Source organism: Trichomonas vaginalis, chromosome IV, assembly GCF_026262505.1.
Source record: "Trichomonas vaginalis G3 chromosome IV, whole genome shotgun sequence".
NCBI lineage: Eukaryota > Parabasalia > Trichomonadida > Trichomonadidae > Trichomonas > Trichomonas vaginalis.
The window spans coordinates 9,611,588-9,633,837 of NC_067206.1; the positions used below are offsets into that span (position 1 = coordinate 9,611,588).

Genomic DNA, 22,250 nt, shown 5'->3' on the forward strand with positions numbered 1-22,250 from the left:
AATAAACTTATAATAATAATTCTTTCATATTTCATTTATATATTTAAAAATTATCAGATATTTCTTTTATACAGCATCAGTACAATGCTCTATTACATTAATTTAAATCAGATGGATAAAAGAAGGAAAGAGATTGCTAATGAGGAAAAATTACTTTGCGATGCACGCAGTTCTTTTGAGCAGGCAGCTTTAGATTCTCAAAATGGAGCTGATCAAAAAGTAATTGATCAGGCAACTGAATTTTTGAAAGATTTTGAAAAACAAAATATCTTTTATGATACAGTTTTGCTTATAATACAATCGAATTTACCAGGTATTCCTCTATTTATAGCATGCTCGATGGTTTCTGATAAAGTTTTATTAAATTTTGACGATATTCCGATTTCTAAAATCGATTCTATCTTTCAAGTTTCATGTTCAAGACTTAAAAACAATTTAAATCCAGCAGAAGAACGCGAACAACTACAATTAATCAACATTGCTTCATCAATTGCGATTCAAAAATTAGAATATATCAGCCAATACTACAATTTACCAGAAATATTTCAGATAAATTACTTCAACAATCTATTTGATTACTTATATTGTGATCATTGCTCTAATTTTTCAAAATTACAATCAAAATTAATTTCCTCATCAAGTAATATCTTAAAACTACTATCAAATACATCCTTCAGCGAACACTGGCTATATCTATTTCGCTATTTTATCAGAATCAATTCATCAAACTTTATTTCATCAGATATCTCTCCATTAGTTCAAAAAATCAGTTCCAACTCAAATTTTGAGTTATCTCCAGCATTAATATCACTTATTGAAGAATGTTGCAGCTTAACAACCTCAAAGATTAGCCGAGAACAGATAATTTTTATAAATTTATGTTTAGAATTTTTCTTGGAAGTTCTTAAACAAAATTCGATCAAAGAACAAACAGAAGAACTAGTTAACGCAAGATCTTATGTCTGGAACTTAGTTCTCGATATAAATCCAGAGTTCTACATCCTGACAATCAACCAAAACTTGTTTAGAGAAATATTAAAACAATTTTTGGAAGAAATCAAAAATTTTGACACAGAAAGTCAACAATTTCATGAACTCATTGATGCTTCATCGAATCTTGTTGGTGTACTTGCATCACAGAAGAATAGTCCTTTCCCTATGGAAATATGTAACTTTCTGGCAACTTTTCTTGATGTTCCTGATTCTTTGGACATGAATTCGAAAACAATGAAAAATTTGTTCAAAAATTTGACAGTTTACAACGGAAAATGCGTTAAAAAGTTTTTTGAAGAGTACTTGAGTGAAAATGGATTGAATGATAAAGTTTTCTATGCGTTATCTAACAGTTCGATTCAATTAAGGGAATTTTTCTCCTCAAAAATTTGTGATTTCGTTTTTCAACCACAAAACAAAGTTTTGTTCATGAAATTTATTGACAAATTCGCATTATTTATAAATTTCATGCAGAATGGAGCTATATTTGATGATCTTTTATCGTTTGCAAGCAATGATTTGTTTTATATTTTTTGTCACGCGGTTTATAAAATTTCCAAACATTCTGGAAAGAATTTGACAATGATAAAAGGCAGGGAAAAAACAGAAAGACTAATTGATATGCTTCCAAATGTTGATCACCCTTATTCCGCTATGTATTTGCTAACTGCAATTATTAATTTCACTCAATTTTTGAATGTTACAGAAAAATTTGGTGAAAAAATTTCTCAGATTTTGCCGCAAACGTTTGATTACGTTATTAGTTATTCTATAGGTAATAATAGTCAAGAATATGTCACAGAGAACTTCCACATCATTGGAGATTTCTATGAATTCCTCAAAAATCATTTACAAAAATCAACTTTTTCTGAAGAATTTATTTCAATTTTTTGCAATTGTTTTGTGAATAATTTCTCCAATTTATCGAATTATTTCGATGCCAAAGAAGTCTTCATCCACGAAACTATCACAAGAGTATTTTTATCAGCTGTGACTCTTAAATGGTGCCCTGATAACGAAATGATTGCAAGTTATTTGGCAAATAGTTTGTTGATTTCACCAATTCCTCTACATTTTGATTTGGCTGAGGAGATATTAGATATACAACCACATTTACCATTGCTTGGGGCTATAGCTAGATTGGAATCCATGGATGACCCAATGATTGCTGTTTCTGCTTTGAGATTTTCGCAGAGATTAGTGAAATATAATTTATCTATCTTTTTTGGGAATTTTTCTATTGATTTCGTTTCTCAGTTGCTTAATTCGGGTTCTCCAAGGGTTGTTAGTGCAACACTCAGTTTAATATCTTTGTTAGTTCAAATGATTAGTTTGGAAGATCTAGAAAAAATATTTCCACTTTTATTCGATCAGATTTATAACGGAATGGTTTCTAATTGGACCGAAAACGAAATAAGACTCGTTCATAGGATTATGAAAAGGATTGCTGTAAGACATACCAGTCCTGACAATATATTGAACTTGTTTAAGAGCAAAATACCTGTAGATTCTTCTTATTTTGATGATTTTGCAAATGCTTTTGCAGACGAAGGCCCAAAAATACAAAAATCATTTTCTTTGCTAATGAAAATGCTTGAGATATATAGAAAACCAATAGAAGAGATGTATGCTGAATTAGGAATAGAATATCATCCATGATTTTTTTTATTAATATTATTTTTGTTTTCAATAAAGTTTATGTTGTATTTTATTAATGATGATGCATTAACAGATACTTAATTAACCATGAAATAATCAAAAATATTAATGAGTGAGTTGATTGCTTTTTATAAAATTCTCTCATAAGAATAATTTTTTTTAATATTTTTTCTTTATACTTTTATTTAATTGAACTACATTATAAAATGTACTATTATTATTAATAATTGCAGCATTGTATATTAAGAAATAAACAATTTCTCAGCGCCATGTTCAAATAAGAGTTTGATAATATCAGTTGTGTTATTCCTAATAGCAAGAGAAAGAGGACATTCAATAATTGAAAATTTATTTCATTTGTAAATGATTAATATCATATAATAATGATCAACATTAAGTAAAAGAAAACATCATATAATAATGATTGGCATTATATGAAAGAGAAGTGTATTTAACAATGAATGATATTAAATGATAGAGAATTACATACATTATTGATTAATAGTTAAGGAAAGAAAATTACATGAAATAATGCATAATATTTAATAAAAGAAAATCCTATATATTAATGATCGATTTAAAATGAAATAGAAATCCATGCAATAATGATAAGTTTTAAATGAAAAAGAATTCTATATAATGATGAATGATATTAAATGGAAGAGAATACTGTATAATAATGAATGATATTACGTGACAGAGAACTCCATATAGTAATGATTGAAATTAAATGAAAGAGAATGTAATATAATAGTGATTGATATCATATGAAAAAGAATACCATATAATAATGAATGATATAAAATAAAAGAGAATTAGATAAAATAATGAATGATAATAAAAGAAAGATAATCCTATGAAATAATATATGATATTAATCGAATAAGAATTCTACAAAATAACGATTGACATCAAATGAAAGAGAATAAGTTTGATATTTACATCGGCACCATAATCAATTAAGAGTTTGACTATATCAATAGAGTTATTCTTAATAGCAATAAAAATAGGACACTCATTAAATAAAAGAGAATTTCATAAAATAAAGAATGATATTATTGGATGGAGAATTAGATAAAATAATAATTAGTTTTAAATGAAAAAGAATTTTATATGATAATGATTAATATTAAATGAAATAGAGTAAGTTTGATATTAACATCAGCACCATGTTCAATTAAGAGTTTGATAATATCAATTGAGTTAGTCTTAATAGCAAGAGAAAGAGGACATTCAATAATCTAAAATTTATTTCATTTAAAAATGATTAATATTAAATGAACGAGAATTACATAAAATAATGATAAACATTAAGTGAAAGAAAACTTCATTTAATAATGATTGACATTTTGTGAAAGAGAATTCCATTATATAATGATTGAAATGACTTTAAAGACAATATCATATAATAATGATTGAAATTAAATGAAATTGAATGTAATATAAGAATGATTGATATCATATGAAAAAGAATTTTATATAATAATGATTGATATGGAATGAAAGAGAATCAGATAAAATAATGAATGATATCAAATGAAATAGAATGTAATATATTAATGAATGATACAAAACGAAAAAGAATTTCATATAATAATGATTAATATTAAATGAAAGAGAGTAAGTTTGATATTTAAATCTACACCAAAATCAATTAAGAGTTTGACAATATCAATCAGGTTTCTCTCAATAGCAATAGCAAGGGGACAATTGTTAGTTGAAAATTTATTTCATTTAAGAATGATTGATATTAAGTGAATTAGAATTTTATAAACAAAAAATTAGTATTAAACGAAATAGAATTCTATAAAATAATGATTGATATTAAAAGGAAGAAGATTTTATAAAAAAATAATCGATAATAAATGAAAGAGAATTCCATATATTAATGACCGACATTAACTAAACTAGAATGCCATATAATAATGAATGATATTAAATGAAAGAGAATGAAATTTAATAATGAATGACATAATATGATGGAGAATCGAATATAATGATGAATAATATGAAATAAAAGAGAATTACATAATATAACGAATGATTTTAATTGAAAGACAATCGAATAAATTAACGAATGATACTAATTGAAATAGAATATTATATAATAATGATTAATATTAAATGAAATAGAGTTAGTTTGATATTAACATCAGCACCATGTTCAATTAAGAGTTTGATAATATTAATTGAGTTAGTCTTAATAGCAAGAGAAAGAGGACATTCAATAATCCAAAATTTATTTCATTTAAAAATGATTAATATTAAGAGATTGGGACAAAGTTGCAATTCGGCACTTTTTGTAAAAAAAATGGGGTCATACTCATAATGAATAGAGACTTATAGCCAAGTCTTGATATCATGCAGGGAGAATATACATTGATAAGCAATTATATTTTATAGTAGTAGTATTCAGAAATTCTTACAATTTACAATACAATTTTCAAAAATGGATAAAGACTAATAGCCAAGTCTTGATATCATGCAGGGAGAATATACATTGATAAGCAATTATATTTTATAGTAGTAGTATTCAGAAATTCTTACAATTTACAATACAATTTTCAAAAATGGATAAAGACTAATAGCCAAGTCTTGATATCATGCAGGGAGAATATACATTGATAAGCAATTATATTTTATAGTAGTAGTATTCAGAAATTCTTACAATTTACAATACAATTTTCAAAAATGGATAAAGACTAATAGCCAAGTCTTGATATCATGCAGGGAGAATATACATTGATAAGCAATTATATTTTATAGTAGTAGTATTCAGAAATTCTTACAATTTACAATACAATTTTCAAAAATGGATAAAGACTAATAGCCAAGTCTTGATATCATGCAGGGAGACTCTCTACAAATACAAAAATTGATTATCATAAGGAAATACAAATTTATCAATTTTCATGTGAAAATTACATAAATTTGTTCTCCAATAAATAGCAATAATACTTTGAATGTTATATTAAGTAATATAGCTTCAGGTAAATAAGCTTACACTTCAAAAATATACTGTTTATTCATTAATTTTAAAAAAAGTCCAAATTATCTAATCTTGCTTACTCTTCCTTTAAACTTCTTTGTGCCAAATTTAATATTGCCTTCAAAGATGGAATAAGGACATTAGGTTCAATCCTTCGGCTTTCGACAATTTCCAAAATGTGTTGAATTAATTTCAAACATTCATCGTGTTTTGAAGCTCTTTGCTCAACAATCTGATTACCTGCCCTTGTAAGAATTCTTACTGCTCTTTCTTCATTCAAAACATTAGCGACTTGAACCTTAATAATCGCATTTGGAATCACAACAGTGATGAGAGTTATGACGATGTCATCAATGCGCTCATTTTTCTTACCCAAGAAAAATGTTTGCTTTAATTGATGAAAGTGTGATTCCGCAATGTTATTCGTGGAATCACCTTCTCCACGATATAACATCATCCAATGTTCTTTGGTTCTTCTCCATTGTTTATCGAAATACTTCAAAGCGCGCGGTTCTTCTTCTTCTAACATTGTTGTCAAGAACTCATATGTTTCATCAGACTCTTCAGCCAGCTTTTCTGCATTCGTTGCATCTGCACGTAATGTCAAAAAGTCCATTGCTAAATAGAAGTTCTCAAAATTCTGTGGATTGTCAAAATAGCTTCCAACTTTTGCACATGCGCGTAAAACATGCACAGCGCACCAACTGAGCTGCGCAAGAGGAAATCCGTCCTCAATTGCGCGAGCAATGTTTAGCGCACAGTCAGCGCTCCAATGCTGTGGATCCAGGTGCGCAAACTCACAGAATTTCACCAAACATTCTTGAATTTTTTCAGATGTCTGAGGGTTCACTAAAAAATAGCAAAAGGGGAAAATTGTGTTTTGACTTGTTTTCATTGTTACTGCAAACAATTGGATCTTTCCTTTAATTAAAGAATGAGTGGAATCGACGTGGAGAGGGTTATCAATGCTATGCACCAATTCTTTTGCAGCAAAAGGTGCATATATGATTGTAAACTCGGAAAAATCTCCATTGTAATCAAATTGAACGAGATCATCTGGGCACTCTTCCTGTAAATTATTCAAAAATGCTTCCAAAGAAGTGTAAGGATCGTTTGATAATCTTTGTGCAATAATCTCATCAAGGCGATAAAATTTGTGCTTTAAAGCATCAGTAGACTGCGCGAAAAGTTTCATCGTTTCTTTGTTATTCGTATCAATTCCGAACTTATCAAAAAATGCTTTTTGAGCAAGAAATTGCTTTCCACCGTTTTTAATATAAAGTTCGATCCATTTTTGATAAAATTTACTCGCGTAATGTGAACCCATTTCAACTCCTATATGATGGCAATGTTCTTCATTAACTTTGCTTATAGTAAACACTCCATTTTGTTCTTCAACCCTAAATTTTGCCTTGCATAGGGGATACGAACATGAATAAGTGACATATTGCTTTGGAGATCCCGTTCTTCTTCTGTATGGGACACCGCCCTTGAATTCCTGTTTAATACCAAAAGCAATAAGCTCCTCTAAGTCCACCGAAATCATAAAAATGAAGTGATTTTGAAAAGAGTTAACAAAATTCAAATCACATCAAAAACAAAAACATATAAAAAATATTTTATTATACTCATTCGAAATTAAAAATAATAAAATTTATATATATTAATTTCATTAAATCAAGGTTAAAAATCTCACCGGAAAAATAACCTCAGTGTAATAAATTTATCACCGGAAAAATTTACAATAAGGTTAATACCGAAAATATCGAAAAATCAACATTTAAGGTTAATTTAAGAGTATGCACTTTTGTCACCTACTCGATTCTATAAAGAAATAATCGATATTAAATGAAATAAATCAGCATATAACAATGATTGATATTAATTGAAAGAGTATTCTATAAAACAAAGAATGATACTAAATGAAAAAGAGTGTTATATAATAGTGATTGATACTAAATGAAAGAGAATTCTATATAATAATGAATGATACTATATGAAAAAGAGTGTCATATGATAGTGATTGACATGAAATGAAAAAGAATTTTATACATTCATGATTGATATGAAATGAAAGAGAATAAATTTATTATTGACATCAGCACCATGTGAAATAAGAATTTTGATTACATCTATATTATCATACTGTACCGCGAAATCAAGGGCAGTCATTCCATTCGCATAATGATAATTGACATCAGTTTCGTTTGTAGAGTTAAATAAGAACTTGAAATTATCGGAATTTTGTGACATGCATGCATAGTGCAGGATGTTTCTTTTAATATATATAACATTCAAAGTATTATCAGGAAGCTTTTCATTTCTGAGAATATCTATTGTTTGAGGGAATGCAGCACACCATGAAACAATGGAGGCTTTATCTATCTGGAAAAGTAGAAATACAGCTTTCAGGTTTTGATATTTGATAATATCTTCGTAAACAGCTCCGGACATCTAGTCTTTTCCAACAAAATCTTTGGAAGTAAAAATCTCTCTAGCTAAGAAATTTTCAAGCATTTCGTTGTTGTGTGAACGCACAATGACTCTTAGACAATCTTCATCCATTTGATATTCCTTTAAACATTCGTTGATGATATCTGTATTCCTACCAATTAATGAAAATAAAAGATATTTTTTTGATATTGTACAATTTTTGTTTGTAATTAAGAAATAGAAAATGTTTACAGATCCAAAATAGGCGCATGCTTCAATTAAAGATAAAAAGAAATAACTATTTTCAGAAAAATTAGGAATTTTCAAAAATTTATCATATATGATTTCTTTTTGAGAAAAATATTCCTTGAATTTATCAATTTGATCATGCATAACTATAAATTCGATTGAACCTTCAGATGGAAATTCAAAATGCGAAAAAATATCGATAGTCTTGAGTATTTTAACATAATTCTCTCCTGCGGAATAATTATATTGAAGCGCTTCGAAAATGATCTCCATTAGTTGTTTTTTTGTAAGTTGATACTTCAAAATCAAAATGTTAGTGATAATTTTGCACATTTCTTCAACAGATTCATTATATTTTATACAAAATAGCTTTTCAAACGCTCCAATAAAGTCTGTATATTGCGTTAAATAGTCAGAGATCATAAAAAAAAACGAATTTCTATCGATCCAAATTCTTAGATATTTGAAATATAGATTAAAATTGTAGGAAAACACATTTTGTTCCCAATATGTTCAAAATTTATTCCGCTTTCATCATATTTTGGCGAGAAAACAAACTCGCCACTGATGGGATTTATTCAATTAAACAATTCATTTATATGGTCAAAGTACAGATTCCGACATTGATTATTGATACCCAGTTTATTTAAAATGAGAAAGACAAAAGAATAATATAAGTAGTATATGTGGAAGGGTTTTGTGACTTTTTTTGTTACGTCTATATATAGATGAAGGTATATTTTCACATCTTCTATATATAGATGATATAAAAATTTTTTCTTACGTTTTTTAAGTCATGAATTCGTAAGAAAGCGCGACATTATTAAATAAATTAGTAATAAATATTATATACTAAACACATTTTAAAATATATTTATAAATCATTAAAAAATTAACATTAATTTTAAAATATATTTATTTATAAATCATTAAAAAATTAACATTAATTTTAAAATATATTTATTTATAAATCATTAAAAAAATTAACATTAATTTTAAAATAATTTATTTTTTTATCTTTTATAAAAGAATCTATATATAGATGATGTCAGATATTCCGCGATTAATTAAACATTGTTTAAATCCTGAATGGAATCAATGAAGTCATAAACGAGTAAAAGAAATTAGAAACTAATGATTATTTGAATTTATGAAATCAATTATTTGATTCATTCTTTCTTCAATCTCTTCTATTCTTTTTGTTAAATCATCTATTTTCATTAATGAGGTGATTCTTGATTGAGGAATAGATTTCAAACTAACCACTCCTTTTATTTTTGAAATTTTGAATCCATCAACTTTAAACATTTTATTCAATTTACATGTTGTCAATTCTTCAAATAATTTTTTATTATTGGCATAATAGTCATTAAATTCTTCAACAGATGAAAAAATTTTTATTTCAGTAATTGGTTTAACAACGTTTATTTTTTGTTGAACATTTTCACTTTCATTTATTTCTTCCTCCTCTGTTTCATTTATTTTTAAAATCGGTTTCATTTATCATTAAATAAAAATTAGAATATAAGTGATGAAATATATTTTTTAATTAATATTAAATCAGAAATGGCGGCAGGATTCTTTAAAAAATTATGGGATGGAATTAAGAAAGCTGCGGGTTGGGTTCATAAAAAGATTATTAAACCCATTGCAAACTTTTTGGCACCAGTAGCGAAAACGGCAGGAACTATCATAGGTGGAGTATTAGGTACTAAAGCAGGTAATCCGGCGATGGGAGCACAAGCAGGTAACGCAATTGGTGGAATAGCTGAAGGAATACTTAATAAAATAGGGGGTAGATAGTGGAAAAATAAATTATTTTAAAATTATTTTTATCTTAGTATCGGTTGTAGTCTTTGATAAACTTTTTCTCCTTTATTTAAAACTTCTCTTATTGGGGCAGCTTTTGGTGTTATTGATTCAGCAACGTCACTAATTGCTTCTTTATTCTTAAATATCCAATTTGCTCCCTTCTTCAATGTTTCCCAAACTTTACTCGCTCCTCTTTTTACTTTATCCCACAGTTTCTTAAATATACCTGCAGCCATAGTTGATTATTTCATTAAAATTAAAAATTCATTTTCATCTTTTAATTTTGATTTTTTATTTATTAATAAATGACGACTAACTATTTAGTGCCAAACACTAAACCGATTAATGGAAATGTGTTTCATTCATTCGAAAAGATAAATGAAATATTCGCAAAGAATGACGGTAGAAGATATTATAGAGAACTTGAAAGTTCATGCTATGACTCTGATGCTCCATATTTTGATGATAAACAAACTCATTTAAGAATTACAAATCCAGCTCATGATGTGAACCAATTAGGTGACACATATATTAAACGCAAAGTTAAAGCAACTCTAGTTTCAAATAAAGCTTTCACATGTGATGCCGCTTTTAAATGCATGCGTTTATTCGTTGGTTACAAATCATCAAATCAAAGCTTTAAACAATTAGAAGTAGAAACCGAAAGAGGTGATGCCGGTTATCTTCAGATGGATTGCGCCCGTGAATCTTTCGCATTTGCAACATATAAACCAAAATCAGAAAGGAAAGTTAAAAAGTTTGTTCATTCGTTATATAATAATGTTCAAAAATATGATAACTCAGTATGTGGTAAATATATTGACCCTTCAGAAGTTTTCAAGAAAGCAAATGAAGAAGTTGATGTCACTTTTGATATGATTATTCCGGTAAATGATTTGTTAGCATTTCAGGCGTTCGATGATTATCCTAAATCATTTGGTGATATCATTCTTAAATATTATGTTTTCAGGGATACTTTAGTATTTTGTCAGGTTGACCCGTTAAGAGTTGCTGATTTACAAAATTACGTTTATGAAAAGATAACTGATGAAAATTATGAAAAGATTATGAATCATGTTTATAAATATGATCGCAAATTCCAACAAATCGGACTTCCTGCCAAATTAATTACAAGCTTAGCCGCTACATCTGCTGACGCAACAGTTGATGACGTTATTATTTCATGCACAAAGATGGAAGTTTTAGAGGATAAATGCATTACACCAGGATACGGTTTAATTGAAGAATCAGTTAAAGCAATACCACGTTTATTCAGTAAGGAAGATCCATTCATGATTCCAGCTCAACATATTGACGTTCGTTCACTAAATGGAGGTTGCATCACTCCTGAAGGTATTAGCTCAGATTTCTCATACGCTCTTCATAATGTTACAGATGTTGTGTTAACATTTCCGAAGAATGCAATGCAAAGAACGTTTTAGAAAATCCAATGCTTCGAGGTCTTCAGGTCACTATAGATTCCAGAAACTTCCCCGATCAAGCGATGACCACAGTGGGCGACATATTCTTTACACGTATGCTTCAAGCTTCTGATTTAGATGGAGTGAATGAATGCACAGAAGAATACGAGGACTCATTAACTAGACCACTGAATGATGATGGCACGCCATTAGCTAGAACATGGAAAGACCAAACTTCATTCTTATGCACTATTCCAGTTCAACGTGATGGAGCGGGTATATTCTTTGATGGATTAGAAACTTTCAACTCACAAGTTACAGTACAAGTGAAAGCTTATCCAATCATTCAGGGTGAAAATGACACTTACTGTTCAAAGGTGACAAATCCTCCTCAGGTTTGGTTTACTAGGACTACATATTGGACATGGACACCGGATGAAGGTTTGAAATATCATCCAACAGGTACACCACCACAGTATAGAAGTTCATATGATGAAATATTGATGAATAGAAATGTTTAAAATTATAAATTTATTTTTGATTAAATGGATTTAAATTCATCCACCCCTTATGAAGAATTAGCAGGAGTATATAATACATACGTAGATGATATGATTAATGAAGCATTGAGTGATAATAGAAATGCTCTATCTAAGGAAAAATTAATGAAAATTCCATATTCTGAATGTTACTTAAATTCAATCACTGCAGCAATTGGTAAACAAATAAAGGTAAAACATTAACGATATTAAAACAAATTATCATTATTGCTAACACTTCCCCCTATTCACATGTGTTAATTTATATCAACCGTTCAGGTTCACCTTCAGATGATACATTTGAATCTTTAAAGCATTTAATCAAAATTCCAATTATTTATTTATCACAAGAAGAAGCAGAAGATTATTTAAAAAACTTTTTAATGTATAAAGAATTATATAATACAATCAAGAAGCAAGGATTAGAGGATAAAATTATTGATAAACAACGGGATGAATTATTTGAAACACTTTCTATTTCAAATTTTGATAGAGAATTTTTGCATTCACTCATTTTTCTAGATGATGCAGTGAAATCAAAACTAATAACAAATGAGAAATCATATTTTAATCAGTTATTAACTCAATGTCGACACATTCAGTGTTCATTCTTTATGGCTGTTCAATACTTTCAAAGCATTAAGCACAAACATTAAATCAAATCTATCAACCTTTTCATTTTCAGTGGGTTTAGTCGTCAACAGTTGAACGTTATGCTTTATCAAGTGAATTTACCAATGAGCATTAATGAACTTTACACACAATATCAGCAATTAGGTGAACATGGAAAAATAATAGTTGATTTAAATAAAGGAGTGTTAAATTTGATTAACTTTTTATAATTAATTTTTATTTTTTATTTATAATTAAACATGACAGAAATAGCAAATCTTCTACAGGTTCCATTAAAACAAGGAACAAACAAAAGGGTGCATATAATAGAACTATGAAAGTTCCTGATGGAATGAAAGAATTAGTTCATATTGTTGCTGGTCTTCAAAAAGATGTTAAACAAATGAGAAACGTTTTAACATTACCAGAAGCTCAAGCATATGCCAAACGTCAAGGTCCAAATTGGGAAGCACACGAAGCAGACATTACGGGTCCAAATGGAAAACCTGATGGTATAAATGAAGTTTTCGTTACTGATGGTCAAGGTAATATTAAAGTCATAAATGGTTATAAATTAACTATAACTGATTATCCTAAACGTAAAGCATATAATGAACGTTATCCTATGCAATTTGATGAAAATGGAAAAGCTGTTAAACAATACATTGGAGAAGGTGAAAATGGTCCAATTAATTCATACCGTCATAATCCATATTCTTATTTCAATGAAGAATTAAATGCTATTGAAGAGGGACCGGATGGATTACCACGATATTCTAACCAGTTTGATGGTCAATATGCAAATATTAGACCTGAAATTTCAGCTAAGAAATTCTTTAAAGTTGCTTTATTCGATCCAGTTTTCGCAAATGTTAAAGATGAACTTAAACAGCAATTCCAACCAATTATAGTAGCAAGAATTGCATCAGGTGCTTTATCTCAAGCATTCAAAGATTTAATTAAGAAACCATTATATCAGCAACGAGGTTTAACTTATGATTTAGTTAAGGAATCAGATAAAAGAAAATTTGAGAAATCAGATGATTATAAGAATGCAATTAATGAATATATTAGGTCTATTAATTACGATGAAACAGCTAAAAATCAACTTCATGAACAAATACAGGGAATAATAGATTCAAAAGTTCCAGCAAAATAAAAGTTTAAATATATTTTTTTATTCGAATATAAATGAGAAGACGTTTCACTAGTCAAAAGAACACTAACGCAAAAGCAGAGATTACGGTTGGTTATAACGTAAATGATGATAAATCACGAATTATTCAAAATGTTAAAGTTAATGTTAGCCCTGAATTAACAAGGTCAGCAACTCAACCAAATTTATTAACTCGTGACTTACCGAAGAATGAGGAGAATGAAGAAAACCATGAGAATGGAGACCCAATCATTTTATCTGAACCCGGTAAAGAACCTGTTGAAATTCCCACTTATCCAACATACCCCCCTCTTTCATCAAACATCGAGAACCCATATAAAATAGACATTAATTCTGAATTAATGAATTTACCATGAATATAATAATGATATAATTAATATTATGATTCAATAATAAATTTAATTGACCAATCCGGTTTAATTATTTTACCTTATGAATCATTAATTCACATTATCGCCATTCTTTGTGATGTTCAAGATTCAGACGTTAAGATTCAATTTTTCATAGATGATGAGGTTTCATGCTGCGGAACAGTTGCAAAAATAAATCCTATAAAGGATATTAGCACAATTAAGATATCAAAGAACGGAACAACAACTGAACTTCATTTAACATATAATGATATTTATAATAAAATAGTTGATGAATATAAAATATCACTTGAAAAATTCTTTGTTAAGGCTATTTAATATTCAAGCATTAACATTATCGAATAATAATCCTTTGAATCATAATCAATAATAATTGACCTTTCACCAGTTTCTATCGTTTGTTTTATTTCTTTTTGTTCCCCACTATCCGGATCGGTCATTGTAATTGTTTTTGTTATAGTATCAGCTTTATCTTTAACTTCAATCTTTTTTCCATCGGGATATTTAAACCAAAATTCCAAAAATTCGATATTGTCAATCTGTTCATATTTTAATCTATCAATTACATTTTTAATACCATCTGAAAATCTTATGAAATGGTCATTATATGGGTTTGATTGAACTAAATTTGAATGAAGTGAAATATAACCTGTTGATGAATATGACATTGACTCATATTTTCTGAAAACACTAAAATTTATAACATGAATGAATTTCTTATTCGTTGAATTTATGAATTCTTGAGGTAATCTTATTCTAGTTTTATTTATCACTGGAAAATAACGCTTTACCATATTTTTAATCGTAATAAAAATGTCAATTATCAATATTATTTCGAATAATAACTGTGAATTAAATTTAACAGTTAGCGGAATTTATAATGTTACTCTCGTTTCTGTGAGTGGTAAATTTAATCCCATTCTTTTAGACCCTTCAGATTATATATCATTTATTAAAGATGACCTTGAAAAAACGTATGATATGTATATAAATAATGTGATAGCGAAATGGGATATTAACATGATTTTAAGTTATTTAAATGAATCATTTATCGTATGGTATGAAGAAAATTTTAAATCAAAACCTGATAAACTTTTTGAACTTGATGAAATAAATAACCTTATTAAATTTCCGCTGAAAATTAAATTTTGTACTCCTCATCTTCGTTCATTGTTGGGGATATTAAATTTTGAAAAAGATGTTGGGGATGTTTTGTATTCTGACACTGGTTCCAATTTCATTTTAATCAAATGTGATAAAGTTAATACCCCAATGAGATTTTCACATCAAACATTAGACCCTAACTCTTACCCATCAATACAAAACATTTTATCCATCAACTTAAACACATTTTCTTTATCATATCCGTTTCAATTATCCGGGAATTCATTTATTCTTCATTCAAAAGATTTATCAAATATTAAATTTAGAATAACTGACCTATTTGATTGTGATTTAGAATTTATGAATGAAATATTATGGCAATTTCAAATAGAGAAAATAGCTGATGAGATAACGGATTAAATATTTATTTTTAAATCGTAATAAATGATTAAACAACAGCAACCACAACAACTTAAGGCGCAAAGCGCCCAGGTCCTTCAGACCATTACATACGCCATATATGCATATAATTCAAAGACGGCAGAACAAACGCAAAGGTTGAAATATGGAGATTTGGAGATAGTATTGAAAAATGACCGTTTCGAATTCGTTTGCAAAGGTGGTGCAGTGATATCAAATATAAAAGAAATTTTATTTATGAATTCAAAAATTAAAGGAATAACGGATGATATAACATCAATTCCACCAGAAGAACAGAGATATTACGCATTAAATGCATTTCCTAAAGTTTTGAAGATTGGAAGATTTAATTTAAATGAGGAATTCATAGAAGGTTTCCTAAATGACATAATGAAGAAGGTGGATAAGGAATATGTGGATAGTGAGTTAATGAAGAAGGCAAATTTGGTTTATGTTGATGAAAAAGATAATGAAATTAAAGAAAAGGTTGAATGGTATCATGAATGGACATCGGAGACTTTTAAAGTTAAAGCTGATACAGGTGGGTTTCAGGATGTTTAGACCTTAAAGCAGATAAAACTTATGTTAACGATGAGTTAGAGAAGAAGGCGGATAAGGAATGGACATCGGAGACTTTTAAAGTTAAAGCTGATACAGGATGGGTTTCAGGATGTTTAGACCTTAAAGCAGATAAAACTTATGTTAACGATGAGTTAGAGAAGAAGGCGGATAAGGAATGGACATCGGAGACTTTTAAAGTTAAAGCTGATACAGGATGGGTTTCAGGATGTTTAGACCTTAAAGCAGATAAAACTTATGTTGATGAAAATTATGCAAAGAAGTCGGAAGTAAATGATGTGATTACAAGCATGAAAAATGAAATACTTCAAACATTATATCCTGTTGGTTCTATTTATACGTCAATGAATTCAACAAATCCAGAAACAGTTTTAGGTTTTGGTACGTGGAAGCAGATTGTAGATAAATTCTTATACTGTGCTAGATATTCAAAGCAAACAGGAGGTTCGAAGAAAATTAAAGAAGCAAACCTTCCACCGCACACTCATACGGGAACTACAAACTTTTCTGGCGACCATAGACACTCATTAAGAGACCACCCATTATACAACTCAGACTATGAAGCTGGTTATGACGTTTTATCTCCATCTTATAACGATTCAACAAAAAAGACTTTTCGACAAACTGAACCAGGAGGAAATCATGTCCATACTTTCACAACAAATCCAACAGGCTCGGGTAAAGATTACATGCCACCATTTGTGACTGTATTCGCATGGTTTCGCGTTCAATGAACGCTCAATGTTTGTGAAACAAACTTTAGAACGGACTGAAAGTCCTGAGCTCCAAAAGAGCGAACGGCATAATTTAAATTTTTATTTTAGTATAAATGAAGATTCTACCATATGGTGTTATTGGAAGAGATAAAGATGGAAACCCAATATTTGATCCAAAGTTAAAATTAAAGTTACTGACAAGACAACAACTTGAAAAGTTGCTGAAACCAAAACAGGATGAGAAAATGAGAAAATGAGAAAGAAAAAAATTTAAATTATGCAATTTTATTTTTATCATAAATGACAAAATTAATTAAGCCAACTATTTCTAAATTAATGATACCAATGAAATCATTTCATGGAGTACTTATCCCAGGTTCTTCACAATTAGCCGGGGCAAGTGTTGTGACTCAAGGTGGAACATTAGCGAATCCATTCAAATAAATAACTGATAACAAAATTTTATTTCACTACTACCATGTTACCATGTGCTACCAGGTTAATTAACTTCTCTTAAAAATGATGACAACATTATGAATTATTTTTATTTTTTTTATTTTGTATGTAAGAACAGAAATGTCAGTCGAAGCAAAAACATTCACGAACAAATCTAATGGCGAAACATTCACAAAAGGCACTTATAATGGTATTGAAGTCTTACGTAGAGACAAGGATGGTTACATTAATGCAACAAAGATGTGTCAGCAGTTTAGGAAAGACTTTAGAAAGTTGTTGGAAAATAAGTCCTGGGAAGAGTATTATAAGGCGTTTTGTGAAGAATATAGCAACCGCCGGAATTCGGACTGTTGCTTTTTATACAAAATTCATGCAGGAATTCCTGATGAAATCAAACAGGTTAGAGGAATGTATGTAGACCCAAGACTTATAAACTATATAGCAATGTGGGCTTCTCCAAAATATTGCATAGCAGTTGGAAAAATTATGGACTCCATAGACAAGAAAGTTCATGAGAAATTAGATGAAGAAGAACTCGAAGATACAGTAGAGAATGCAAAACCTTTGTTTGAAGAAGAAGTTAGAAAAATGTGTGAAAAACAATTAGAACATGAACGTGAGATATGTTATGGTTATAGAGATTCTCCATACGAACTAGACCAATGGGAACAAGAAGATTTAAAGAGAGAATTTAGAGAATATGAACTCGCTAAGATAGCATTAGAAGCTGCAGAAAAGAAGTTAAAAGTTTGGGGTCGTTTTGTACAAAAATATTGTGAGTAAATGAACCATTTATTTTTGGTCAAAGCTTCCACGAGAGAAAAGATTCCTCATTCGATAAGGATTCCAAAAATGAAAAAATCATTGATTTCGGCTGAGAAAAAACAGCAAAACCCTTCTTCCACGGGAACAAAGAAATAAAGAAGAAATAAAGTAAATTTTTTATTTATTCCCGTGGAAGATAGAGCACTTTTATGACACTTTTTATTCACGACAAACAAGACAAACAAAGAAAATCAGAAAATACGGCACTGTCGTGGTTCGAACCACATACCCTGACCCCTCCATAACACCACCTTAGACCACTGTGCTACGTAGCCCGTCGACATAAGATTTTATAAATTGCATATTTGACGTAAATTTATTTCCATCTGGCTTCCCACCGCATAAGATATTCATACGTGTTTGTAAGACATTCACAAAGCATATACGATGAAGTTTGAATTTATTTTTGCATTAATCCTGCTGTGTTGTCAAAATGTCATGTTGTCATCATTTTTAAGAGAAGTTAATTGACATGGTAGCACACGGTAACATGGTAGCACTGAAAAAATTAAATTTGGATTGAGTTTAAAAATTCATCTTTATTAAATTCATCTCTTCCAATCAATTTATTTATTCTATTAAATTCTTTTATTTTTGCTTCACTCAGTTTAAGGATTGAACGGTAAGTTTCTAATTTTTCGATTATTTCTTTCCTCTCTTTATCGTTTTCAGCCCCACCGCATTGCGGCTTCTTTTTGTAATAGCATTTTTTGATTTAATTCTGTTTAGTTTCTTTTTATATTCATCGTCTGGACTCTGAATCTTAATTGAATCAGGACTCTTGGATGCTTCGTTGTCACTCATTTTTACGAAATAAAAAATTAAATTTATTTAAATATAATGGAGTAATAAAATAAATTGGAATTTCTATTAATTTATTGTCAACTTCAACTAATGCATTGCCGTTAATATATCTAACAAATTCAGCTATTGTGTCAAATCTTCGTCTTCTTTTTGTCATTGATTTATTAGTTTTTCCATAATCGAGATGAATCAAAACTTTATCCCCTTGTTTAAAATTCATGAGCCCCGAATTAATTTGTTCACGTTTAACATCATTCAACCTTTCCATTTGCTTTTAATATATTCCCATTTTTTGAATATCATTTTTCATTTCCACTGGTTTCATGTTTATAGTTCTATGCCATGTATTATTGTAATAATATAACTAACTGCTGTATGATGGAGTCATGATTTCCATCCCAGTATATCTGACCGTTAACCCCTAACGCATCTCTAAGAGTTCTCATTACCGCATCAACTATTTTATTATGAAACGTATATGGAGAGGATGAAAAGTAAAAATTAATTTGTGGGAAATAATGAGCCATAGCTGCCTGAAATCCTTTATCACCATCACCCCTTATATTATCTACTCTTTCATGATCTAGTAAGTATTGTATAGCTCTTCTTGTTTCCTGTTCTGTTTTCCCTTTCACGGAATGCAATATAATATCTGGTGTTAATGTTAATGGCAAATAAATAAGTAACGTTCCTTTTGAATATTCTAAATGATCGATTTCGTATGAATATGGATATGGTGCAAATGAAGGGCGACTTAATTTTTCCTTTAACGGTTGAATTTTTGGGTCGGTTGGTTTATTTAATATTTTGAAATCCTTTTTAAAATCTTTTTGCTTCTTTAATGTTTGAAATGGATATATAAAGTGAATGATGAAGGATTAACTGAAGGAGGAGGTACTACCGTTGGAGGTTTTGGTATTGCAAGTGGTTTAATTTTATCTGCTTTGATTTTGGATGATGAAGTTTTGGATTTCATTCCCCCCTTCATTAATTCTGGATGTATTCTATTCATTTGTTTTAAATATGCTGTATATAAAGGTTTGATATACTTTCCCGCTTCGAGTTTATGTTGAAGGATGAATTCCAAAAGTTGATCTTCATTTAAAAGTCGGCTGAATATGGTTTAACTAATGAATCATAAATTAAAGCTTGTGCATCATTTATGGTCTGAAGGACCTGGGCGTTTTGCACACTTTAGCTGTTGAACATTTGCTACTTTCTCTTTTGGTGTTGTTTTTTCGGCTTTTTCTTCTTTGGCTTTTTGTTCCTTTGGCTTTTGCGGCTCAGGATTTATATAATTTATATAATCATCAATATCTTCTTTCTGTTAATACTTTATTTTTGAAATCTTTCAATTGTTTAAGTTGTGATTTAGTTTTTCCCTTTGTATATTCATTATTTTTAATTTTGTCTTTAATTTTAGAAATTATTTTATCATGATATTTCAAAATTTCATTTTTATAATACCGATAATAATAACCCATATCATCACCCGTTATATTGTTATTATGTTTTTGGAGATATGATTTTAATTCATAATAATTAGGAAAATATTGATTAAGTACTAAATCATCAATTAAATTTTCTAAATCTGCATTATCCATTTATATAAAAATAAAATAAATGTTTTAAGGGTGCCCACCTCTTTGAATCATAGTATCAAAACCATTATTTACATATTGAATCACATTATTAACAGTTCCTTTTGTCTCTTCTGTAGCATTTTATTAAAAATAAAATTTTAAATTCATGACTCAACCCCTACGTTTTTAAATTATATTAAATAAATGGCATACAACATCCATTTTCACAACATACAGCCTTAGTGTGTGCTCCTGTTAATGCAGTCTTACCGATTGTTAGGCGAGTCATTGACCCGTTTTTAAGTTGTAAATTAATATTCTGACCATCGAAAATAACTTTATCATTTATTATATCCAAATAATTTTTAGGTGTTAATTGCTTATTTTGTCGTAAACTAACACCTTTCATTTTTTGTGCAATCTTTTTGAAGGAGTCTTCACCTATCATCCCATTAAATGATGTATAACACTTAGGGCATAACGCCACCATGTTATCACCTTGTTTCTCAATTGCTAAACCCAATAACTTCTTCTCATGTGCTTTTTCTTCAGCTTTATTCTTTAATTTAGGTTTAAATTTCTCATCAAAACAGAAGAAATCAAATGGTGCGAATTTGAAAATGTTTTTATCATAAAATTTTTTATCGGTTACAATCGCCTGAAATGCTTGAGTGTTAGGAAGATTTGGATCGCCAGCGATTGCCCAATAAGATGAATCAGTATCACCTTCAATGAAATGAAAACAATTAACATCCATGCATTTATACATAAAATCATAAATGAAAACTAAATACCAGTATTTTGCGTTATCTAAAGTGAAGAATGCCTCTTGTAAACATGTATCACATCTATAAAATCTATCTTTGAGCATCACTTGATATGTATCCTCTCCTATTTCTCTTATGTTTTTAAACTTATTTGACATACATGCAACGCGTGCCTTCTGTGCATTCATTATTTTAGTCTTTGTGTAATTTTGTGTATTCATTGCATCGTAACCATATGATCCATTAAGTGAAATCTTGCAAAATAAACTTTTTCCTTTATTTCCTTCTAATTCAGCCTTTTGTCTTTCGTTCATAAATTCGTTCGCAAATTCATTAAAACAAGTGTTTTTAGTAAATGTTAAAATTGATTGAATATCATCGATGATAAAATGAAATCTGTCTATTAGATACCAAAGATAATAAGAAGAAAATGGTTGATATTGGATGTGTGTTGATGCTAACTGAGTTAATTTCCTCTGTTTCTGGTCAACTGGTAGATTGTTTGATTTCATGTAATTATACATAAAACTGCCAATTGTTTTTTCATCTGTGATAATATCTAAGTTTCTTATTATCGGTAAAAAGTTTATGTAATCATTAATGTATTTTTCATCAATGTGACCCTTTACTTCAGCCACGAATAAATTTTTTCTTCTAATAATTCCCAGTGCTTTTGCTTTCTTTGTTGCTGTATCACAAATGATAACACCATTCTATCTTCCCGGCATATACATTTTATGG

General features: G+C 29.1%; 9 protein-coding genes and 3 pseudogenes across 12 annotated transcripts, besides 2 other annotated features; 6 read left to right on the forward strand and 6 right to left on the reverse strand.

The window, feature by feature from the left end:
- Positions 1 to 111: 111 nt before the first annotated feature.
- On the forward strand, positions 112 to 2,652 carry TVAGG3_0059990 (armadillo (ARM) repeat-containing protein family; the record flags this gene model as incomplete). Its single annotated transcript, XM_001579181.1, has 1 exon — positions 112 to 2,652. The coding sequence occupies one exon, from the start codon at positions 112 to 114 to the stop codon at positions 2,650 to 2,652; it is 2,541 nt and encodes an 846-aa protein (XP_001579231.1).
- Positions 2,653 to 4,920: 2,268 nt separating this feature from the next.
- Positions 4,921 to 7,461: a mobile genetic element.
- Positions 5,718 to 7,187, reverse strand: TVAGG3_0060010 (MULE transposase domain-containing protein; the record flags this gene model as incomplete). The annotated part of the gene is made up of 1 exon (XM_001579180.2): positions 5,718 to 7,187. One exon carries the CDS (start codon positions 7,185 to 7,187, stop codon positions 5,718 to 5,720), a length of 1,470 nt encoding a protein of 489 aa, XP_001579230.2.
- Positions 7,462 to 7,687: 226 nt separating the features above from the next.
- On the reverse strand, positions 7,688 to 8,095 carry TVAGG3_0060020 (spectrin binding; the record flags this gene model as incomplete). Its single annotated transcript, XM_001579179.1, has 1 exon — positions 7,688 to 8,095. The coding sequence occupies one exon, from the start codon at positions 8,093 to 8,095 to the stop codon at positions 7,688 to 7,690; it is 408 nt and encodes a 135-aa protein (XP_001579229.1).
- A 2,060-nt stretch (positions 8,096 to 10,155) lies between these two features.
- Positions 10,156 to 10,371, reverse strand: TVAGG3_0060030 (uncharacterized protein; the record flags this gene model as incomplete). The annotated part of the gene is made up of 1 exon (XM_051221363.1): positions 10,156 to 10,371. One exon carries the CDS (start codon positions 10,369 to 10,371, stop codon positions 10,156 to 10,158), a length of 216 nt encoding a protein of 71 aa, XP_051106349.1.
- A 69-nt stretch (positions 10,372 to 10,440) lies between these two features.
- TVAGG3_0060040 lies at positions 10,441 to 12,077 on the forward strand (annotated as a pseudogene). The gene has a single exon. A coding segment is annotated over exon 1 (1,637 nt).
- A 150-nt stretch (positions 12,078 to 12,227) lies between these two features.
- Positions 12,228 to 18,728: a mobile genetic element.
- TVAGG3_0060060 (uncharacterized protein) lies at positions 13,060 to 13,866 on the forward strand (the record flags this gene model as incomplete). The annotated part of the gene is made up of 1 exon (XM_051221364.1): positions 13,060 to 13,866. The coding sequence occupies one exon, from the start codon at positions 13,060 to 13,062 to the stop codon at positions 13,864 to 13,866; it is 807 nt and encodes a 268-aa protein (XP_051106350.1).
- TVAGG3_0060070 (uncharacterized protein) lies at positions 13,899 to 14,240 on the forward strand (the record flags this gene model as incomplete). Its single annotated transcript, XM_051221365.1, has 1 exon — positions 13,899 to 14,240. One exon carries the CDS (start codon positions 13,899 to 13,901, stop codon positions 14,238 to 14,240), a length of 342 nt encoding a protein of 113 aa, XP_051106351.1.
- On the forward strand, positions 16,346 to 17,078 carry TVAGG3_0060080 (phage tail repeat-like family; the record flags this gene model as incomplete). Its single annotated transcript, XM_051221366.1, has 1 exon — positions 16,346 to 17,078. A coding segment is annotated over one exon (733 nt), but the record flags the coding sequence as incomplete, so codon positions are not given.
- On the forward strand, positions 17,651 to 18,313 carry TVAGG3_0060090 (uncharacterized protein; the record flags this gene model as incomplete). The annotated part of the gene is made up of 1 exon (XM_051221367.1): positions 17,651 to 18,313. The coding sequence occupies one exon, from the start codon at positions 17,651 to 17,653 to the stop codon at positions 18,311 to 18,313; it is 663 nt and encodes a 220-aa protein (XP_051106353.1).
- Positions 18,729 to 18,863: 135 nt separating the features above from the next.
- Positions 18,864 to 19,159, reverse strand: TVAGG3_0060100 (annotated as a pseudogene). The gene has a single exon. A coding segment is annotated over exon 1 (296 nt).
- An 821-nt stretch (positions 19,160 to 19,980) lies between these two features.
- Positions 19,981 to 20,763, reverse strand: TVAGG3_0060110 (annotated as a pseudogene). The gene has a single exon. A coding segment is annotated over exon 1 (783 nt).
- Positions 20,764 to 20,938: 175 nt separating this feature from the next.
- Positions 20,939 to 22,021, reverse strand: TVAGG3_0060120 (DNA/RNA polymerase superfamily; the record flags this gene model as incomplete). The annotated part of the gene is made up of 1 exon (XM_051221368.1): positions 20,939 to 22,021. One exon carries the CDS (start codon positions 22,019 to 22,021, stop codon positions 20,939 to 20,941), a length of 1,083 nt encoding a protein of 360 aa, XP_051106354.1.
- Positions 22,022 to 22,250: the final 229 nt, after the last annotated feature.